Source organism: Falco punctatus, assembly GCF_963210335.1.
Source record: "Falco punctatus genome assembly, chromosome: 10".
In the NCBI taxonomy this organism is placed as follows: Eukaryota; Metazoa; Chordata; class Aves; order Falconiformes; family Falconidae; genus Falco; species Falco punctatus.
This window is the reverse complement of record NC_137590.1, coordinates 35,478,969-35,498,942: the sequence shown is the minus strand read 5'-3', so window position 1 is coordinate 35,498,942 and position 19,974 is coordinate 35,478,969. Positions and strand designations below refer to the sequence as shown.

General features: G+C 38.3%; 1 protein-coding gene across 1 annotated transcript in view; it reads right to left on the bottom strand.

Moving 5' to 3' along the window:
- Nucleotides 1-19,190, bottom strand: part of LOC308071055 (mucin-5AC-like) — a 69,583-nt gene extending 50,393 nt beyond the window's left edge. The window contains exon 1 of the mRNA XM_080405916.1: nucleotides 177-19,190. Within this exon, the coding sequence (XP_080262042.1) occupies nucleotides 177-285 (109 nt within the window). The 5' untranslated portion in view covers nucleotides 286-19,190. The remainder of the gene's footprint in view (nucleotides 1-176) is intronic.
- Between the last annotated feature and the right edge of the window lie 784 nt (nucleotides 19,191-19,974).

Below are 19,974 nucleotides of genomic sequence, written 5' to 3'. Positions count from 1 at the left end.
AGAAAATACGATGAGAGCATGGAATACAATATCGTTTTTCAAAGCAGTTAATTTACTCTTCTTAGGAAGGGAAGTATTTGTAACAGAAAAATTTTGCATAAAGGTGATAGGTTCATTAGCTTCACAAAGCCAAGAAAAAAATATTTCAGACTCCAAAGCAAGTTATAAATTCTTTAGAGCAGTAAAAACAGCAAGCAAGTGAATCTTCCTACCTTTGATCTGTATGAAGGCAAGTGCTAATACCAATATCCATAGTGGTATTCGTGTCCCACCACCTGTGCCCATCTTCTGGAAGTCCGGTAGAAACTACCGAACAACCTGCCTCTGAGGAAATACCTGTCTGCTCCGGAGACTTATATAGTGAGGGAGTAGGTTTTGGCTCAGTTCCCAGATTGTTTCACAAGGTTCTTAAAAGGTGGGGCTTCAGACATTTTAGTTTTCCTTTACAGGTGCACAGGTAAATAGAGGATGCTCTGACTTTTTCTCAGGTGTTTGCACTCTAGGAGGAGTCTTCTTTCTGCAGATCTTTTTGATTAAATGTCAAGCAGTGAGCAGGAATAATTTTTGCTTAGGCTTAGTCTTCCCAAATTGTTATATATTATAGGATAAATACAATTTAAGGGACTTCTGAGTGACTTTTGAGCAGGAACTTGGAATGAATTGCCTCACTATTTTTAATTTTCCTCCTTATGATAAATGATGGCAACTTAACTTCTCAAAAAACCTAAGGAAGTTCTGTCTGACAGATTTTTTTAAAATGAGTTTGTATCTCTCTATGTAGCTACTTTGCCTGTGAAAAAGGAATAATCAAATGCCATCTGAGGTCAGCACAGGCCAGGCATGACACAGGACTACACAGTGAAAGTCCTCCAGCATTGGAGAGTCAGTAATAAGGACCTTTCCTTGAGGGATTCCACCTTGCACATGGGCAGTTTTAGTGCTATTTCAGCTGTTTCTCTTCTGAGTAAACGTGATTTCACCATAACAAGTTAGACTGATTCTACCTACAATAAAAAAATTTAGATTTTCTTGCTGATTGCTCTTCCTAGACACTCAAAAAGACTGATTCATAAGAATCTCCTTTGAAATGTTCCTTATCTTAGGAACAATAAGAGAGTGAACAATGTTTTGTGAATATATTAATGTATTAATTTACAGCTATATTACTTTGGTGAATTAACCTTTTATAGTGCTTTACCCTGGGGTGTAGAGAAACACAGCCTTTCAGTAGGAGGATGGATCCCATAATCCCACATGAGATCAAACAGTTTCTGCAGAGAAGGTGGTACTGGGATGGTCTCCATATTCTCAGTCAAAATGATAAGACATAATGGGGCTTAAAACTGGGAATGAAGTTTAAGTTAGACATTGGGGAGAAATTTCCTTTTTTCAAGGGTGATGAAGTACTCAGATACGTTGCTTAAGAAGGCTGTCAAATTTCTATCACTGGTGGTTTTTAGGAACAGATTAGAAAAAGACCTACCCGAGAATGGTGTCAGTGTAAGTGCTGTTGATAGTGCCCTGTAGCAGGGGAACAGACTAAATGGCCATTTAAGATTCCTTCAAACATGATTTTCTATTATCTTTTTTTCTGAAAAATAATATGTATTCCCTCTGTTGGAGCAGTTATATTTGAGGAAGTAATGTCAGCATTAAGACAAAAATAAAAGGCATATTTTTTCCCCTAAGCAGTAAACAGAAGCAAAATAAGATGCTGTCTTTCCTAAACACTATAAAAGTACAACTAGTTATTAATATTTAAATAAAAGTGACATAACTAAATAAAACTGGAAGTGTTGAGGAAAATAATTGGTCAGCTTCAGTTGTGAGTTATACCTCTGGTAAGTTAATTGATGTATAAGTCTGTAGAATTTACCTTAGTATTGTTTATGAGGAAAAGAAGATAGGTGCAAGATGCTTTTACATACAGAAATACATGCAGTGAAAATCTAAGGGCAATGGTATCACCTCTAACAGTTATTATCAAAGTTCCAGGATGAAGATCTAAAAAAAAATAATTTTAAGAAATAGAACTGGTGTGTGATTAATTATAAAATCGTATGGTAAACTCAACTGATAAGCTTATGAAGTGATTCTGTTGGTAAGAAGAAAAATATGCTTTATGAATCATTACATTGCTTATCACTAAAAAATCAGTTCAAATCACCAGCTGCTATTCTGTGGTCTCATATACACAGGTTAACATTTCCTGCATGTTCAGGGAAGTACTGAGACCTCTGAGATCCCAGTTTGGTCGCTATGATGATGCCCTTTCTATGGTCATCACAAACTAGGTTGAAACCAGTTTCAGTTAAATTGAACCCCTTTGACTGAGCTTTAAGGCACCATCAAAAGTAGTTCCCTATGTTTGCATTTTTGCCTGAAAGTCTCAAACCTCTTGTATGTCATGAACCACATTATCTTTACACTCCTAAGTGGTTACTTCATTCATTAATCTTCTTGCCATGTTAACTTCCATTATCTTGTGCTGATTATTTCTGCAAATCATTATAAAATGTGTCAAAATATACGATACTTGCAAAAATAATTTCCAAATATTTATGATAAATTAATTTAGCAGTATTAATAATTATTCAAAGAAATAATTACTCTTCAAATTGTATTTCACCACTATTCACTCATTAGATCTACACACTTGACATGGAAGAATATTTTTCTAAGACTGGCTTGGAGCAACATGTCCAGGTTTGTGTAACTGTTTATGATCAAATACAGTTGACTGCATAAGCAGAAGTATTAATATATTTTGAAAATTGATTGCTGTAAGTTGTTGGTGGTTGTTTTGTTTGTTTTTTTTTTTAACAGAAAAGATAAAGGATTCTAACATTGTACTTGATCTGAAAAGGCTGACACTTCTTTCTTTCCTGAATCTGGTTCTTCATAAGAAAAAATGAGACCCTCATCTTACTTTCATACAGCCTCTCTTGTAGAATGCAGATAAAATGTCATAGCTAATTTGGTTAACTTTCAGGTGCAGTAATGAGGGAAATCAGCGTCTCCATTTATATTTCTAAGAGACAGAATGATGGACTCATAGAGACATGCAGAAAGTGTCTAGTCCACCTAGTGCTCTATTGGAGTAGCTTCCTTTTGAGGGAAGAATGAAAACATTTGTAATTGAAAGAAATTCTGACATTTCCTCTGTGCCAGCACTACAATGCAAGTTAACAAGGATGTCTCTGCTGGGCTTTTCTTAGGCTGGTCATTTGTCCACTTCTGAGGCTGAGTTTAAGCTCCAGAATTAGTGCTGGGACATTAGGCTTTGCATTCAGCTGAAGTACCATTCTGATTGTCCCTAATTTTTGACCGGTGCAAATTCAAACCCGTTTTTTACCTGAAAGTTTCTCTGGAAAAGTGAGATAACTGATTAGTTTCTACTCAAAAGTTGTCCATTAACATTATAGGTGTTCTCTTAATTATATGAAGATGAACTACATTTCAAACAGTTGCAGTAGGTATTTTATAGTATGATACAATATAGTCTATCAAAATAAAGCTATAGTTGAAGTTATAATAGGGATACAACTCCTTTTGTGCCCTTTACTAGATCTTAGTCAAACATGGTGCTGTTGATCCATTCCTTTACTTCAAAATGCCTAGATGAAACTCATTGATTGAAAATCAAATCACATGAATACCTGAGATTTGAAACCCTATTTCATTAACATGAGTAGTTCTCCTGCTGTCTTCCAGTGTGTGCGTTGTAGAGGGCCAAGCACATAATGCTTTGATGTCCCTTGCAGCCTCTGTGCTTTACTGTGAAGCATAGAATGTGTAATATGATTAGGATCTATTTCTGGGTTTGTTTCTATTATCTGTTCATTTCAAAGGTTGCAGTGTCATTTAGAAAGCCCCCCGAATAGCTTTAATAAGTTAAATCAGTCACTGGAAACTATCTAGCTGCAACATAAGAGGCTAGTTTACACCAATATGACTATGAAGTAGAATATATTGAGTATAGTATCTCTCATTTTACTTATTGGTTTTCTTTTGGGAAGAAATTCAGTCACAGAACATCTTAGAGTTCTGTACTAAGATATTCCACCTATGCAAAGTTGGTAAAGAGACCTCGTCTTACAAGTACTGCATGTCAATGGTACCTATGCTCTTATAGGTGAGAACTGGGTCAAATGGACAACAGTATTAGTATTGCACAATATTGTGAGATTACCACAAGTTTCCAGAGCAATCCTGCACTGGTATGAGGAGTTTTCCCTGTAATCAAACATTCAGCAGCTGAACAGCATTATTTTAGCCCATGCCTGCCTTCACACCTTTTATGTAACTCCAGTGCCAAATTTCAGGTTGTTATTCCCAGAATTTCTGTATACAGAATAATCCTCCTCATGACTGGCTCCTTCTGCCATCTGTGTAATTACTGTTTCTTTGATTCAGATCTGCCTGCAGTCAGTGCTGCTCTGCATTCTTCTCTTCCCCTTCTCCCTCCAGTGTTCTACTTCTTGACATACCCAGTTGAAGACAACTTGGGATCTGGGGTTTTTCTTCAGAGTATTTGGCGTTACGTACAACACTGTATGTTCAGAGCATGGCTCCTGCTGCTTTCAGCGATGACTGAATGCTCAGCACTTCTACATGTTCAATGTTTCAAGCTGATTATCCAGAAAATGAAGAATGTTTAAAACTGCAGTTATAATTTGATATAAATCTTTTAACTGGCATCACAAATGAACTTGGTGACACTTAAGCAGCTTGATGACACTGTCCTGTTCTTTTCAGTGTTTCCCTTATTCAGTCACCTCAAATTTAAGTTCTGCAACAAACAAATAAACAAAGCAGGATATCTTAAATACAATTTTACCAGAATGATCCCTGCAATGCTTTGAGTAAGAGAAGGTTCTCCAGAAAAAAATAATGCACACCCTTTACCATGAGGAGTATGAACACAGGGACCAGAGTAAGGTTTCCATGCTGTCTGGACACATCCAGGATATTTCTGTGTACAAAGGGGATAAACACTTAAGCCTCTTTATAGCTTGTAAACACAGACACATCAACTGTGCATACTAATATTTGCAATTGGTATTATAAACTAAAAAATTGATGTACACACAGATACTTGAGGACATATTTACATTGTGCAGTGGTGCATGTTGCAGAGATCCCTCTGCTTACAACAGCCAAGGTAAATTCATAATAGGAAATAGTGTCACTACATTGATACGAAGTCGCAGCTAAGAGAATTTGTCTTTTTCTGAGGCACTTATGCTGCAACATTGTATTGGCGATTTGAGCTGATATCTCTACCCAGGGCTATATTGTGCCATACAGTTGTAGCAGCACTGCCTAAAGCCAGCTGAAGCTGTTCTACTAACTACTCTGTTAGGTAGTGAAGTAGTGCCCCAAAGTCAAAAATCAGTCTTTAGTAACAATTGGTATGTGTTTGCAGGCTCAGAGAAATAAATGGTACAAGTAAAAAGTGGGTGAAAGGGGTTGCTGAGCTGAGCAGTATATCTAAACCCTCACAGAGACCTAGTAGTGATCCACAGCCTCAAAAAAAGTCTATGTCCTCTGGTGGACATCATTCTGCTGAATGACACATAGATGTTTGTAATAATATAAACAACAGACTCTAGAAGAAATGCATATATATACATTATTACCACTAGTGAGTTTTATCAGAAGTCTTAGTATTAGTGGAAGTTGTACTGTCTTCATCCACTGGACATTTGCAATTATGTCCTTAGTTTAAATCTGTAGCAGAATTTCTTTATCCAAAAAGTGCATGGAAGAAATAATAAAATGCATGTAAACAAAGACAAATGGAGAAGGAAACAAAATCCTTTAGTCCACGTATGATTTCAGGACTCTGAGAAATTAGTTAAATTTATAGCAGTGGTATAAAAGATAGCAGAGATCTCAATTCAAATATTGCTATTAATTTTAATAATTAAAGTTTCTGTTATATCATCCTCCTTGAGGAGAGAACATATTGCATGGGGCCTCTGTGTGTGTGTTGAATATGTATTGTAAAATAACTTTCAAAAGTTCCTTTTCTATATTTAGCATTTCAGTTTACAAACTTAGATAATAGTACAGCAGAAAGACTTAAACTAATGGACGATGTTGGACAAAATACAAGGAGTTACAAGCTGGCAACAAATTAATTTCTCTTGGAAATTTGGATAAGGTTTGTAAGTGTCAAAGGATTTCTATCAGTTCTGCAAGACTTCATTGCAGTAGCAGGGATCAGAACCAAGTATTTCGAAGACAGTCCTGATGTTCACTTATGTGGTTATTGGTATGATGCTTTATAATAACATTGCCTTCATCCATTTTATTTTTAGTTTAATACATTCTTTTGCAAAGCTTTTATTTACTTTTATAAAATATTTCTAAATTTGCAAGGTCAAAACTCTGGGAAGTATTGCTGTTAAGACCATCAGTGCAGTTCCATGCAAGAGTTTTAAGTTACATGAGTGAAATATTACGTTTCTTAGAGGGTTCTTGCTTTTTTTAGGCAGAGCTTAGACAATGAGTATCTTCAGTCATTTGTTCAATTATTTTTAACTGCGTGTCCTGACACTTTGTTGCTGTGTGTTATTGAAGCCTTACTCTGAATACAGACTCAACAATTTCCCCAGTTACTTTTCTGTGGTGCCCATCACTGGAGTACCTGAGATGTTCATCAACAGCAATGTATTGCTTTTGAAAAGATGTTTTGAAATACTTAGGTTTTATTATCTTTGTTTTACATATTGCTAAATGAGGCATGGAAAAGTTATGGGAATCCAGTAATTTTGGGTGAAGAGTCTAACACTCCTAGGACTGATTTTTTAAAGTACTGAGCTTTGTTTTGGTAGCGTGCATGTTTACACTGTAGACTTCAGGTAGAACTATGAAGGTCCCACAGTTCTGCAAATCACTGACTGTGATAGCTGCAATTTAAGCAGGTATGTGGACCATTGAAAAAGAACTATTCTAACTGAGGGAGAAATTAAATCTGTTTTGACATGATGACATTTGTGTGCCACGTTCACTCTGCAACAGCCAGTTTCTCTAGGCAATGAGAGGACTGTGAACAACCATCATGCTTGCAACATGTTTTCATTCAACCTTGAATCCGGGTTCACCCTCCCTACAGCAGGTGCTTGGTGTACACCCGGTGAAATAGAAACCCAGTGGAGAACAGCAGGATCTGATCATATACTTAGAGATTGTGTAATACTGCATATGCACAAAGATGGCACATTATGACTTCAGATAGCCTGCACTCATAATGTAAGTAATCCTTCCCCATCGAGTCTGGATGGGTAGAAAACTTCTCATGAGAAATTCTCATTTCTCTGGGCTCGATGTTTTAAGTTATCATAGACATGGCTTTTAGATACGTTCTCTAAATACGCATCATGGAGGTGACTAATTGGTCTGCATGGTTTGCTAAGCTGAGCTGTCAGCCTCCTTATCATTTTGGAATGCCCAAGTATGAAATAAAACAAGAATGCTGCCAAACTCGAGCAGCTAGACTTGTACTGTATTGAACATTCAATACGTCAGTGGATGAATTGTCTGTTGACCTCTTTTATAGTCAGTTTTCAGCTTTATTGATCTGAAAACTATGAAAATCCTTATCTGCTTTGATCCATTGCTGCAAATGACTGAAAACTGCTGTTGCATGTTCATATTTTGTATTGACTGAAATTTCTTCCCCTGACCTGAAATGACTACCAGAGTAAAGGATGAGCAGCAGATGATTCTGCTCCTTTCTATTGTCATCATCAGGCAAACTTTATCAATGTCGTTTCGACTGTCAGTTTTCGGCAGGAGTATGATGTTGCAAGCTTGTAGTGATTGCTGTAGCCATTGTCTGATTTTGACAGAGTGCATCTTCGAACTCTGCAGCTCCTTTGTGTGCTAACAATATTTCTGACTGAACAGAGGCAGAGTCTGCATTATTAGTAATGAAGTGAACAGAGAGAATCCCACACAGACTTTGAATTTGAAACAGATTTGCGTAAGCTGCCGATTAGGAAAGTAAGACTAAATTATAAACTGTTTATAGTCACCCTAGAAATCAAAATAATGATATATCTAGATTCACTGGACAGTATCAAATTCACCTGGTTTCATAATAAAAATGGTATTCAAGTACTCAGTTTCTAGAGGATAGATTTGTCTTTTTATTTGCTTCTCTAGGTTTTCAAACACTTGATCTTCTATAACACATCTGTCTCTTGATACTGACCCTTGTGTTAAGTTGGAATATGTGGGGTTTTCTTGGTCCAATTTTATCTTCCTGATACTTTTGGCCTACATCATGCTACCCTAAGACTTATTCTGTGTGTGGTTAGTTCCGATACACACTTGTGGGCTGAAGCATTTATACAGGTACTGAGTAGAAGAGCTATGATTCCTTTTGTATGGCACAATTCAAATAAACAATTCACCTCGTTTATATTGTCCCACAACTAGCTTTAGGGAAACACCTCTCTATCAGTTCTTCATGTGTCTTCTGTACTTTTTTCTTTCTTTTGAGAATACAGTATATGATGGGATAACTTATTGGTTGGGATATGTTATTTGTGTATGTTTCAGTTTTGTGACTGAAATAATAGTAGATCCTGCATATTGGTGATGGCACTAAGCCCTGTTATCAAATAAGTTTAAGTGATTTTGTGGAGAGCAAGCTTTCTTAATAAAATAGGAATGTTGTTGCAGTTTGTGAAAGGTGTTTTGGACACTACAGATAGAAAACGCTGCATTAGAGATAAGACGTGCAATGATGAATGCATCAAGTGGAGATCTGAACTGACAATCCTATAGTCTCTGTGCAGTGGATGCTGAAGAGATCTGAAGAAAGCTTGTCCTTTGTAGAATTGATTACATGATCACGGAAATGACTGCAAAATGTATTTCTGTAAAAGGCTGACTTTTTTTGGAATTGGAAGTGAAGTAGGGTTTCTTGTTGAAGTGTATCTCAGATTAATATTGACACAAAGGATTGTCTTCCATTATTATCCTTATCAATACAATAACATTTTTGACAGATAAAATGTTGTCATGAAATGGAGACATTTTTTCTGTCTTTACAAGAATGAACAAACAAATTAGTCTACTACAATCCTTAGAAAGAAATAGAAAAAAATGACATATGTTTCATAGCAGACAGTGAGCTCCAAATCTTTCTGAAACAAGCACAATCCAGAAGGCTGTCCATCTCCATTTTCTGTTTCTGTCCAACAAGAAGAGAAACAGGAAAAGTAAGTTTGCTTTTATGGTGTGGATCCTGCAGTTTTGGAACTCCTTTGTATGCTCATTTGTTCTCTCTGAATCATTCTTGCAAACAGGTGGGGAGCGCTTTCTTTTCTTACAGGTTTTGGATTGAATTCAAGACTCCAGGAAACTCGAGTCTCTTACGCTGGTGAGCTTTCAGAGCACTTCATCATAAGCTCAGCTGAGCTGCGTGTGAGTTCCATGCTCTTTCAATGATAGTCCAAACAACTAGCACATTTCAAGGCTCAAAGATTTAAAGCCATCAGAGACAACTGAGATCATTTGTGTTGAAGCAGACCTCCTCTGTAACTGAGATTACACTCTCATACACTTTTTATCCTGTGCTTTTTGCATGTAGCTCATCAATTTACATTTTATTTAGGGCAAATCACTTAGGCAAACGTCCCTTCTTGGCTTAGAAATTCCGAGTAACAGGGAATTATCTGTATTTGTTGGTAAGCTGCTTTAGTTGTTATATACTCAACATAGCTAAATGACAGTCTTATTTTTCTAAGGAAAGAGTCAAGGGGAGGAAACATGCATACATCAGCATCTGAAGCATTGCCCAGCTGAGCACTAAGTCAGTTTGCTGAAAAAATGATGTTAATATTTGGCTAAAATAGGTTTGCTTGCCTTGTTTTTCATGGAGTTTCAGCTCCCAGGAACTCAGTCGTTTTCTCCCACACCAAGTGAAGGTGGATCAGATCAAGGCAAAATACTACCTGTAGATGAAAAAAGTGAGAGAAGCCTTTCACTGTGTTAGGAATCGTTTGGGTTGCATGTAACCAGAAGTGTTTTGACCATATTGGAGCTGTGCAATGGTCACTTCAGCATATGTAGTGTATTTCAGCTTTTCTGTAAGTGCTGCATATCAAAAGGCTTAAATGATTCTGTGTTTTGTCTTATTTGTATAATGCTTAGTGATTACTGAGCTATTTATGCACATTATGGCTTGAAGCTCCTTTTGAACCCCCGTTTGAACCTGCTTGTCATGGTTCACATGAATTCATTGTATTTATACTGATTAAGCTAGCTGAGGAAATAAAAGATGTTTTCTTATTGCAATCACTTTCCCCTCTAGTGGTTCCAAGCTGAACTTACTACTAAGAGTTCATAATGCAAATTTTATACATTTTTTCTCATGCAACATTATGAGAGCCTAAACTTGTCGGTAGTAGAAAGAGGTTTCAGTGGTTCTGACCTATAAAATTTTCTGATATGCAATTAAACTTTGTCCACTGCAGTATTCCTTTGCAGATATTCGCAAAACTTACTATAGTGTTTTCAAAGCCAAAAGCAAAACCTTTGCTCAGTTTGCCATCAAGTCTACAGGAAACAATGGTTATCTCTGTGTTGTGCAATCCATTAAATTCAGTGGTCCTGGGAGATGATCTACCTTGATAAGCAATCTACTTTGACAATCTACTTTTCCACTAGAGAAGCTGGGGGAAATTCCATGGGTTTGGAATATGAGTCTTTTTAACTTCTAAACTGCAAAAGGTGGAGTTTTTTGGTTTGTTTGGTTTTTTGGGTTTTTTTTTTTTTTTTTGGTGTGTGTGTTAAGTAAAAATACATGTGCAGTGTTGGCTTCTGGCTTAAAAGTTTAAAAATAAGAAGCCTTGAGGGGATGGTGATTTGTGCTGGTTCCCACCTTGGCAAATAAAGGGTTAGGGTAGAAATGCCTGAGAAACCTGGTCTGAGCCAGAACTGCAAATGAATAGGTAAATAAATGGGTCTAAGGACACTTTCCCTGTGTAAAGAGCAAGGACTGTTTTCCACCGTACAGTTCCAACATACAAGATTAGTCAGGACAAATCCCATTAAAATCTTAAATACACAACAAGCCTAGCTACTGTCTAGGACAGTGTATAACAAAGCTCAGCATTTAATAACACAGGATGGTAGCTAAGTGCTAAGAAAGGGTGGAGGCCAGAGCTATACCACTGATGATGGTTCTAAGTGCCTACACTCTGGGTGCATGAGTTCAATCACTCTGCCATTCCCTGAAACCAAGGCGCTTAAAACTCAGAGCCATATTTCATAATGTGAAAACAGTATTTGTTTCAATACAGGAAGTCTGAAAGAATGTTTTTGTTGGCAGCCTCCTTGACGTGTGCCTTCACAAATTCAAACCAGGGGAGAAATGGTGTGATAGACAGTATTGGAGGAACAGCTCCAGGTAAAGTTCTCCTCTGCATTGCTTTTGCTCTTCATTCCAATAACCACAAAGAACAAAACTGCCCCTGATGGAAGCACTGCCACAGAGTGTGCCCTGATGGGCATGCAGAAAATTTTCTTGTGTCCCTCGATGGGGATTTTGGGAGATAAAGGAGGATACAATTTTTAGTAGTACCCTGTAGAATGGTAATGCTGCATCTTAAGCTTTGGCCACAGTCATGACAGAGATTTGCTTAGAGCACGCTGTTTCTTGAAGGTATTGCAACAGTAGTGAGGGTGAGCTAAAAGAGCACCTTCTGGAAATGCAGATGAGAGGGGCTGAGCTGAACTGAAGATGTTATGAACAGATTTCTTCCCACATGTCATTACCATAACCTGCAAGCAACATCTTTGATCTTAAAGACAAGGTTTACCCTTGTAATGAATAATGTGTTGAGAGAGTTATGCAGCTATCCAACTTATCAGCAATTATTCCTTATGTCCCAAACACTCTGGGTCTCATTACTGCTTTCTTTGAGGATAGCCATAAGTCTGACGATGATTCCCAACACTCTACTATTGCTAGCAGGAAATGTAATCATTGTAAGAACCACTGGTAGTTACAGATTGAAGTCTGATTTAAGAATTTCTCTAATAAGGATGAAGCTGCAGAATAAACTCCTGGCAGCTCGCATACCTAAGATTGTGCAGCAGTGCTCTGGAAGCAGAGGAGTTTCAGACTTACTCAGTGGTGAACAGAAAATAACTGAACTGAATTAATATGGTGCTCTTTTGCTAATATGCTAACTGGAAATTGTATCAAACTGTATGCCACTTTACTGGCTGCCTTTTGGCACCTAATTCCCTTTGCAATTCCTAAATTTCTTTTGCCAACCCAAAATCAACTGTTCAAGTAGTTTTAATGTTCTGGTCTTGATTTTAGGTATTTTTCCAGTTTATCTGGATAATTTTGATGTCAATTCTTTTTTCCAGTATACTTGTTGCCCAGCCGAGGTTGGTATCATCAAGAAATGCTTAGTATCCAAATCATGAATGAAACACTGAATGGAACTATGTCCAGAACAGGTACCAATTTACATATTCATACAAAGAACTAGAATTATTTGTGATATTAGTATAATATATAATAATAATTAGCTATGTTAGTTTAATATATTATTAACTTACAGAATTCCTGTTTTAGCAGTTTCCCATTCTGTTTGTTATTAGTGCAGAATCTGTACTATTTGAATATGTCAGTATTTCCTATTGAAATTAAGAATATTTGTAAACAAAATATTTAGCAAGTACAAGCCATGGAAAATGCACAGCACTGCCAAAAAGTTGTTCTTTCTATTGCCAAAACAGTAAACGAACAACTTCAAGCCAAGCACCCTGAAAACAAAGACTAGCCTGCTCAAGTCATTATCTAGGAGAACAAGAGCAGTAGTAAAAAGTACCATTTGTTGGTTGGTTTCTACCCAGAAATGTATGTTTAACACTAGGCTCTGCTGTGCAGACAGGTGTCTTAAAGGCAACGTCTCATGTTCAGTAAGAACGAAGTATAGAACTCCCACTTCATTTTATTCCAGGTAAATGCCAGACTTTCTCTTCATAACAACCATATGGCCCATAACCATACAGGTCCCAAATTTTGAATTCTTTTTTAGTCAAAATTTCACATGTCAAGCTCTACAAGGTTAAATCTGTTTATGCAACAACTGAAAAAAGTAAAATTGCAATTTTACCTGGTCAATCTAATGTAAATAGAAAAAATAATTTATTCCTGGTGGGTATTGTGGAGCAATAAGGAGTGTAAATATACTGAGCTATAATATAAATAGATCACACTCAGCCAGGACAGATGCGGAGCATGCCAGTTTACATATGGCTTCTGTGGGTGTCAGGCGGCATCTTTTACAAAATGTCACTGTATCTGTCATGGGTCCTTGGAAATGACTCTGAGTGTCAGCATGAGCTTCGTTCTTAACTGACTGAACAGGGAGTAATACACCTGAAAGGGCATGTTCTGGTTAATAACTATGGTGCAGCAACAGCAGGAAATAGAGTCCTCAGAAATCTGTCTTGCCACTGGGCATGGACCAGGTTCTTCCCATAATTACATTCACTTGCAGATCAACACAGTTCAGCCAGGAAATTTAGCTATTTTGAACCAAAATGCCATGATCAGGTTAAATGTCAGGTTGTGAAGTGTATTGAGTCTTTATCCATGGTAAAACCTCTGGCTGAAGTCATGAAATATATTGACTCTATGGTCCTTGTAATTAATTATATCAAACATCTGTGTAATTATCTTGTGACTTCTGATTGTTTGCTTGGCTGTTTGAGAACATGACTACCTGCAGTGTGCCACTTCCCATTGACAAGGTCACGCAATTGCATTGCTTGGAAAAGTAGTGCTTTAAATTTGAAAATACCCTGGTGCCATCCCAGTGAAATTCAGTCAAACCAAGCCATGTTCCAAGTCCCATTTTCCAGTTGTTTGGCAGAGATTTGGATAAATACGGACTATGCCTCCTAGCAGGACTGCAGGGAGGCAGCAAGGCTCTCTGCAGCTGGGGAAAGGCAGGGTCCCTCTGCTGCTTTTCTAAACTGGCAGGGGGTGAAATAGGGATTCAAGGAGCAAAGCTCATGTGGGAATAAGTGATGATGTTGAGGGAGTTGGAACTGTGCAGTTTGAATGATACAGACTCCTTTTGTGGCACAAAGTGGGAAAAGGCCATTTTTCTAGTTGGTAGGGTCAGAAAATGAGGGAGGAAGGTTTTGACCCTTCCCACCATAAATATTTTTTTTTCTCAGATATCACTTAATGAGGAAATTCTGCATTCACATGAATTTAATGATCAGTGGTTATGATTAGAGGTGTTATTCTGACAATTCTTTGTTTCACTGAACAGCTTCTAGATCACCTATTTGTATCTGCCATCTTTGGGAGTTATGGAATGCTTGCTTACTTTTATTTGTTTAAGTTTCCATATTTGTTCAAGGTGCCAGCTGAGAAGTGGCTTTTGGTAAGTCCGGGAAATAACACCTACCTTATAATGGAAAAAAAAAAGTAAGTTACATTTCTAACATGATCCTTACACTGGAAAATGGGTGGAAGTGGTGCTTTCCACACTATAATGCCATCTCGGGATTGTATAGGAGAGGCATGTTGGAGAGGGAAACAGGATTCATCACTAAGACTCAACTTGAAAGAAGCGATGGAGCCCAGCAGAGATTTCCAAGACACAAGGTGAATTGCCTGAAGTGCTGCACCTCTCCATTCAATCAAGGACACAGATGCTGGACTGTTTGTGGCAAGGCACCTTGGTCTTTTGCTGCATGTAGCAACCAGTAGCGCAAAAGATTGGAAGGAGAGCTTTAGTCTCCCAAAGGGTTAGGCAACAAGAAAGGCTGCCTGGAGGCATGTTACTCATGCAGGTCTCTTGCTGGAGGAGAAAAAAGCCATCTTGGTCTCAAATAAGATGGCTTTTTTCATATGAAAGCATAGAAATGCATTGCATAGCAATGCAATTTTTCATATGAGTGATGGGGTGGAAGTACTTTTTTTTTTTTCAGACCACAAGGTTTCTGTTCTCATCTGCTGTTTGATTACTGACCCTTAACTAGCTGAAGCAAGGAAGGCAGTGTCCTGGACCAGCTAACACTGGCTTTTCTGCCAGCTCAGACTCTCTCACTCCTTTGTGAAATTGCTTCCTGTGACATTCACTGATCTCATTTAACCCCCTTCGATAACCACCCTTCCAGAGATACCTGACCAGTGCACTATCTCTGCAGCCAGCAAGGCAAGAGGCAGTAACCTTTGAAAAGCTGCTTCAAGGCCATTGCTGAATTTTTAGAGTGACTTAGAGGAAATCCTGCTGACAATATTTAATTTGGGGTTTAATTGAGAAATAATGTAATATTTTAAAAGAAGATATATTTATAACTTAGATGTGTCCTTTGGAAAGACTGAAAAAGGCTTTTTTAAAGGAAAAAACCCATAAAGTACGTCACACTAGGACTTGAGGTAAAGTTCAGTCAAACTTGCAAGTTAGACTGGCAAGTAACTACTGGACAGATCAACCTTTTTAAGAATGGGAACTTTGATTTACAAGCACATAGAACTAGGTTTGCATTTAGCCTACTTTAGATAGGGTGATGATTATTATATCAGTATACAGACAATTTCCAAACCAGATATAATGCTTTAGGATGGATAGGAATTCTTTTCTTTATCCCAAATTCAATGGATGTGAATATCTAGCTATAAAAGACTTGTATTTCTAATATGTGATCTCCCTAAAAACAGAGGATCCCATTGGTATCTTAAATGTTTCAGAACAAAGGTTGTGCTACACTTCAGTCTCATACTTAAGCCCTCTAAATACTCAAGTTAAAGCAGGATTCCAGCAGGGTATATATTCTTTGCTGTCTATGCATGAAAACTAAATTTAAGCCAATGAGAACAGCATGTATTATTCCTACACCTGTGACAGTCCTGCAGTCCTGTAGTACTGTTCTGATCCAAATTGTTCCAAAAAACCTGAACAACTGACATTAATTCAAATAAATATTTACATCACATGTCATAGGAAGCCATTGTTTGGAAGCACTTGGCTAGAAAATTTCTATTCTATTACCAAAAATTAATGAAGGTGAATTCTTGGGTACTGTAAACCAGCCCTCTTCTACTCACTGAAATCTAGCCCCGTTGATGTGAGTCTGGTCCATGATGTACTACTGTAACAGAGGAGCACAGAGCCACTAAAGCTGACCTTTAAAAGAGATGCTAAACGAGGATTATCTGCCCTCCACTGTGGTGATTCAGATGTACACCTGAACACTAACACTGCAACTATAATTTACGTCTTCCAAAAGCCTGAGGAAGTTTGGATTTGGATCACATTCTTTTCTCTTACATCTGGTTACAGACTACGCTTTTTATATTCCATATTTATGGCAGGCAAAGTTCTATTATTTTATAATACATGGCTCAGACCATGTGTCTAATAAAAATGAAGTGTTGGGAGTTGAGGGAAGATGGCCCAGTACTAGAACAAGGAACTGATAAAAAAGGAGGAGTTGTGTGACCCACAGCCAGTCTTGAGAAACTTGCTATGGAAGTTGGCATATAGTCACAAACATATAAAGAGAAGCTGAGCTGCTGTCTTCTTTTATATATGTGTGTGTGTATATATATATACGTTTAAATGTGTATATGTGTGTGTGTGTGTGTGTAGTCTCAGGCCAAACCTCTGCTCTGCTAGACGTGTAATTACAGGGCAAAACATTTCTCTCTGCCACAAAGATCTTGCAACCAAAGAACAAAACAACAGACAGCAAAGGGGATGACATGCAAATGTTTTGGGAAATGGTCTTCGTTAAAAAAAAGTGCAAAAGCTAGAAAGCGTACAGAGCAACTGTTCCGTGGAACATTCACAGAGGACAACTCTTTGAGTAAATAATTACTGCAGATGTTTATCCAGGTCCAGTGACTGTAAATGTGTATGAAATTACCTGATCTGTTCAGCCACTATACACCTGTTCTCCTGCAGACATTCCTTTGATTGGAAGGATCAAATGCGAGACTGAAATGCCAAAACACCCTGCCACAGCCCGTTCTGCCAGGCTCACGGCATTGCTCAAGACGCTCATAAAAGGAGAAACTCATGAAACTGCGTGCAGAATGAAAATACCCTGCAGGACAAACATCTGCCCCCTCTGAACATTTACCTCCAAGATGTTACAGTTAAGGCTGGGACTAGGTCAAGGAGGGAAATGAGCTGCATTATAAACCTCTTTACCCTCCAGTTATTTGTGTTCAGTCAGTCACTCACAGCTAATGTTTCTCCTTTTTCTTCTCTCTCTGTTATGGCAAACCCGAGCTAGAAAAAACATGTACAATTTGTAGAAACAGCTCTTACATGAATGAGGAGGTCCACGAGGACCTCCTTCAAGACTTATTGACTGCATCATGGTGCTGGTGGAAGAGGCTTTCACCCAGTGTTCCCACTGACAGCCACCATTTATTGCTGCTGCAGCAGCCATGTCAACAGAGATCAAAGTTGAGAGTGGAAAATGGTCTTGATAATTAACTTCTTTTTAAATTTTTTTTCCACAATAATGCTCTTAAAAGCAAATTTGACAGTACCATACAAATCAGCAGTTACCAACAATTTTGCTGTGGCAATAGGAAATTGGAGATTTGGAGAAGGGAATGATCTCAGCAGCAGTAGCTTTTTGTCTTCTCAAGTGCAACCTGGGAGGTTGACCCCAGGCTTCCAGGCATTGCCACCGCGGTGAGTTCACGGAGGTCAGAGGAGCAGGGAGAGTGTTGGGTTGAGGGGAGGATAGCCAGGAGGTGAGAGGAAGGGAGGAAGCAGTGACTGGTTTGGAAGGAGTAAGAGAGAAGAATACAGCAGCAGTGAAAAAGGCAGGAAACTAGCTGGTTTTATGCTGGGGTGGGAAAGGTGATGTGATTTAAGAGAGATAAAGAAAAGATGCTAGGGTTTTTTAAGTGGAGTGGGATTCACTGATATGTCTTTAAGCATTTAGTTAAGATGTCAGGTAAAAAAAAAAAAGATTCAAAAGCTACAATGAAAATGTAATTGGTGGCTTTCTGTGTAAGGTTGTTTGAGGAGTTGTGAAGAAGTGTCTTACTAGTATGATACTTCTGATTTGTGGAAAACTTTTGGAGAAGCCCTGAATAAATTGCTGGAAAGTTCTTGGATCTTGCTAGGTGGCAATCTGAAACAGCTACTGGAAAAGAACAGAGTTCAGTTCAGGTAGAAATTGTAACAGTATGTGATTTTTTTGTTATTATCATTTTAAAGACCTGCAGGTTAGGACCCCACAATACTAAGCACCACACACATGTAGAGTGAGATTTAGTCCCTCCCTGGTCCACTCTGAATAGCCAAGAAAGAGCAGTCCTGTAGCTTGTTCTTTGCCCTATGTAAGCGAGTGGGGTAATTTGGGAGGGACTGCCATCTCCTAGTGTGTTACCATCACTAGTTTGCATAATTTCCCAGATTTCCTCTCCTTATCGATATCCTACTCCATCCTTTCCATACTATAAAGGAAGAAAAATTCTAGTGTTAGGGAGGGTTTATGGTTATTTTCTGAAGTTTGATGGATTACTAATATGTAAGCAAGTTTTACTTCAAATTATTCTTGCCCTTCACAATTACAGGTCTGTATTTCAAAATCACACATCTTTGGCAAGCAATCAACTACATTTCTTACTGGCCTGAGACTAATATTCATGAAGCCAGTTGCTTCTAGGCATAAGCTTTGCATATTAAGTTTATGTGTTCTTTTCTGGAGCCCAGTTACTCAGCATATTTCTAATTAAAAAAAAAAAAAAAAAAAAGAACACTGGTTATTTCAGAACAAAGCACACAGGAAGATGTTTGAAGTTCTCCGAATGTAATATACATCAGGAACGCAGAAGTCAAGAACTGGCATATATTTTTCCTTACTTCCCCTGGCTTTCTTGAAGGTCCCTAGATCAGATCTCCAAACATGACTTCTCATTTCCCCTCCTCGTCCAGTATGTTTGTGACAGTAGCTTCTTACCTTAACAGAGCCTTAGCACAGCTAACTGGTTCAGCACCTGTACTCAGCCCTTTCCAATGTAGTGACCTTGTTCACCGGTGACTGGTCAGCTCTGACAATATCTTTTGATGGTCAACAGCAATTACAAGAATGGCTCATAAAGTAATAATTTCACCTGTATACAGAGATACAGTCAGAGGTCACCAGTTGCCTGTATGGGATCCAATGAAATAACATTGGATCAGTTCTAAGACTAAATAAGAGCCCCTGTTCCAGGCCAGAACAGGTCTTTATCTTTCTGTCAGTCCTGTGCACATGCAGATGGGTGGTGGATCATATACAAACCTCTGGGAGCAAGATGAGCTTCTGCAAGTGGTTTATCCCTTTGGAATTTCCACTAATCACTCCTCCCCAAGTAATGCTCCATGAAACAGAAAGATGCATAGACCTTAACAGATGAAACACTCTCCAGTTTAACTATGTCTGAAGTCCCTGTGATTTCATAGTTGTATTTGTCAAATTAGAGTCTGCTAGCCAGGAGCTCCTCCCAAAATTCAGTTCCAAAGCCCAAAGCTATTTGATACAGCAGTCCTGCCTTCCCAAGGATGCAGAGCTGTGCTGTATCTCTACTTGCAGTGCAGAGGAGCAGAGGCAACACATTAGCCTGTTATCTGGCACAGCATCTAGTGACAGGTTCCTGCTGTCCTACAGGTCGTGGAGCTCACCCACGACATCTCCCCATCTGGGCCTGCCGTTGGAATTTTGTGTGGACATCCAGGGAGGAGCGATAGCTGCATTGCCAGTAGTGGGAAGGGAGAAAGCAGAAAAAAGTCTTGAAGCATGTAACCCCTCCACTGAACAACTGGTTTTGCTGATGGACCAAAATATCTCTAAAAGGATAGATGTTACGCTGCATATCAGCTATGGCTGCTTCACTTGATTTTTGGAAATAAGCTGATTGTTTGGCAATCTGCATGTTGGAATTGCAGCCAAAACCAAAAG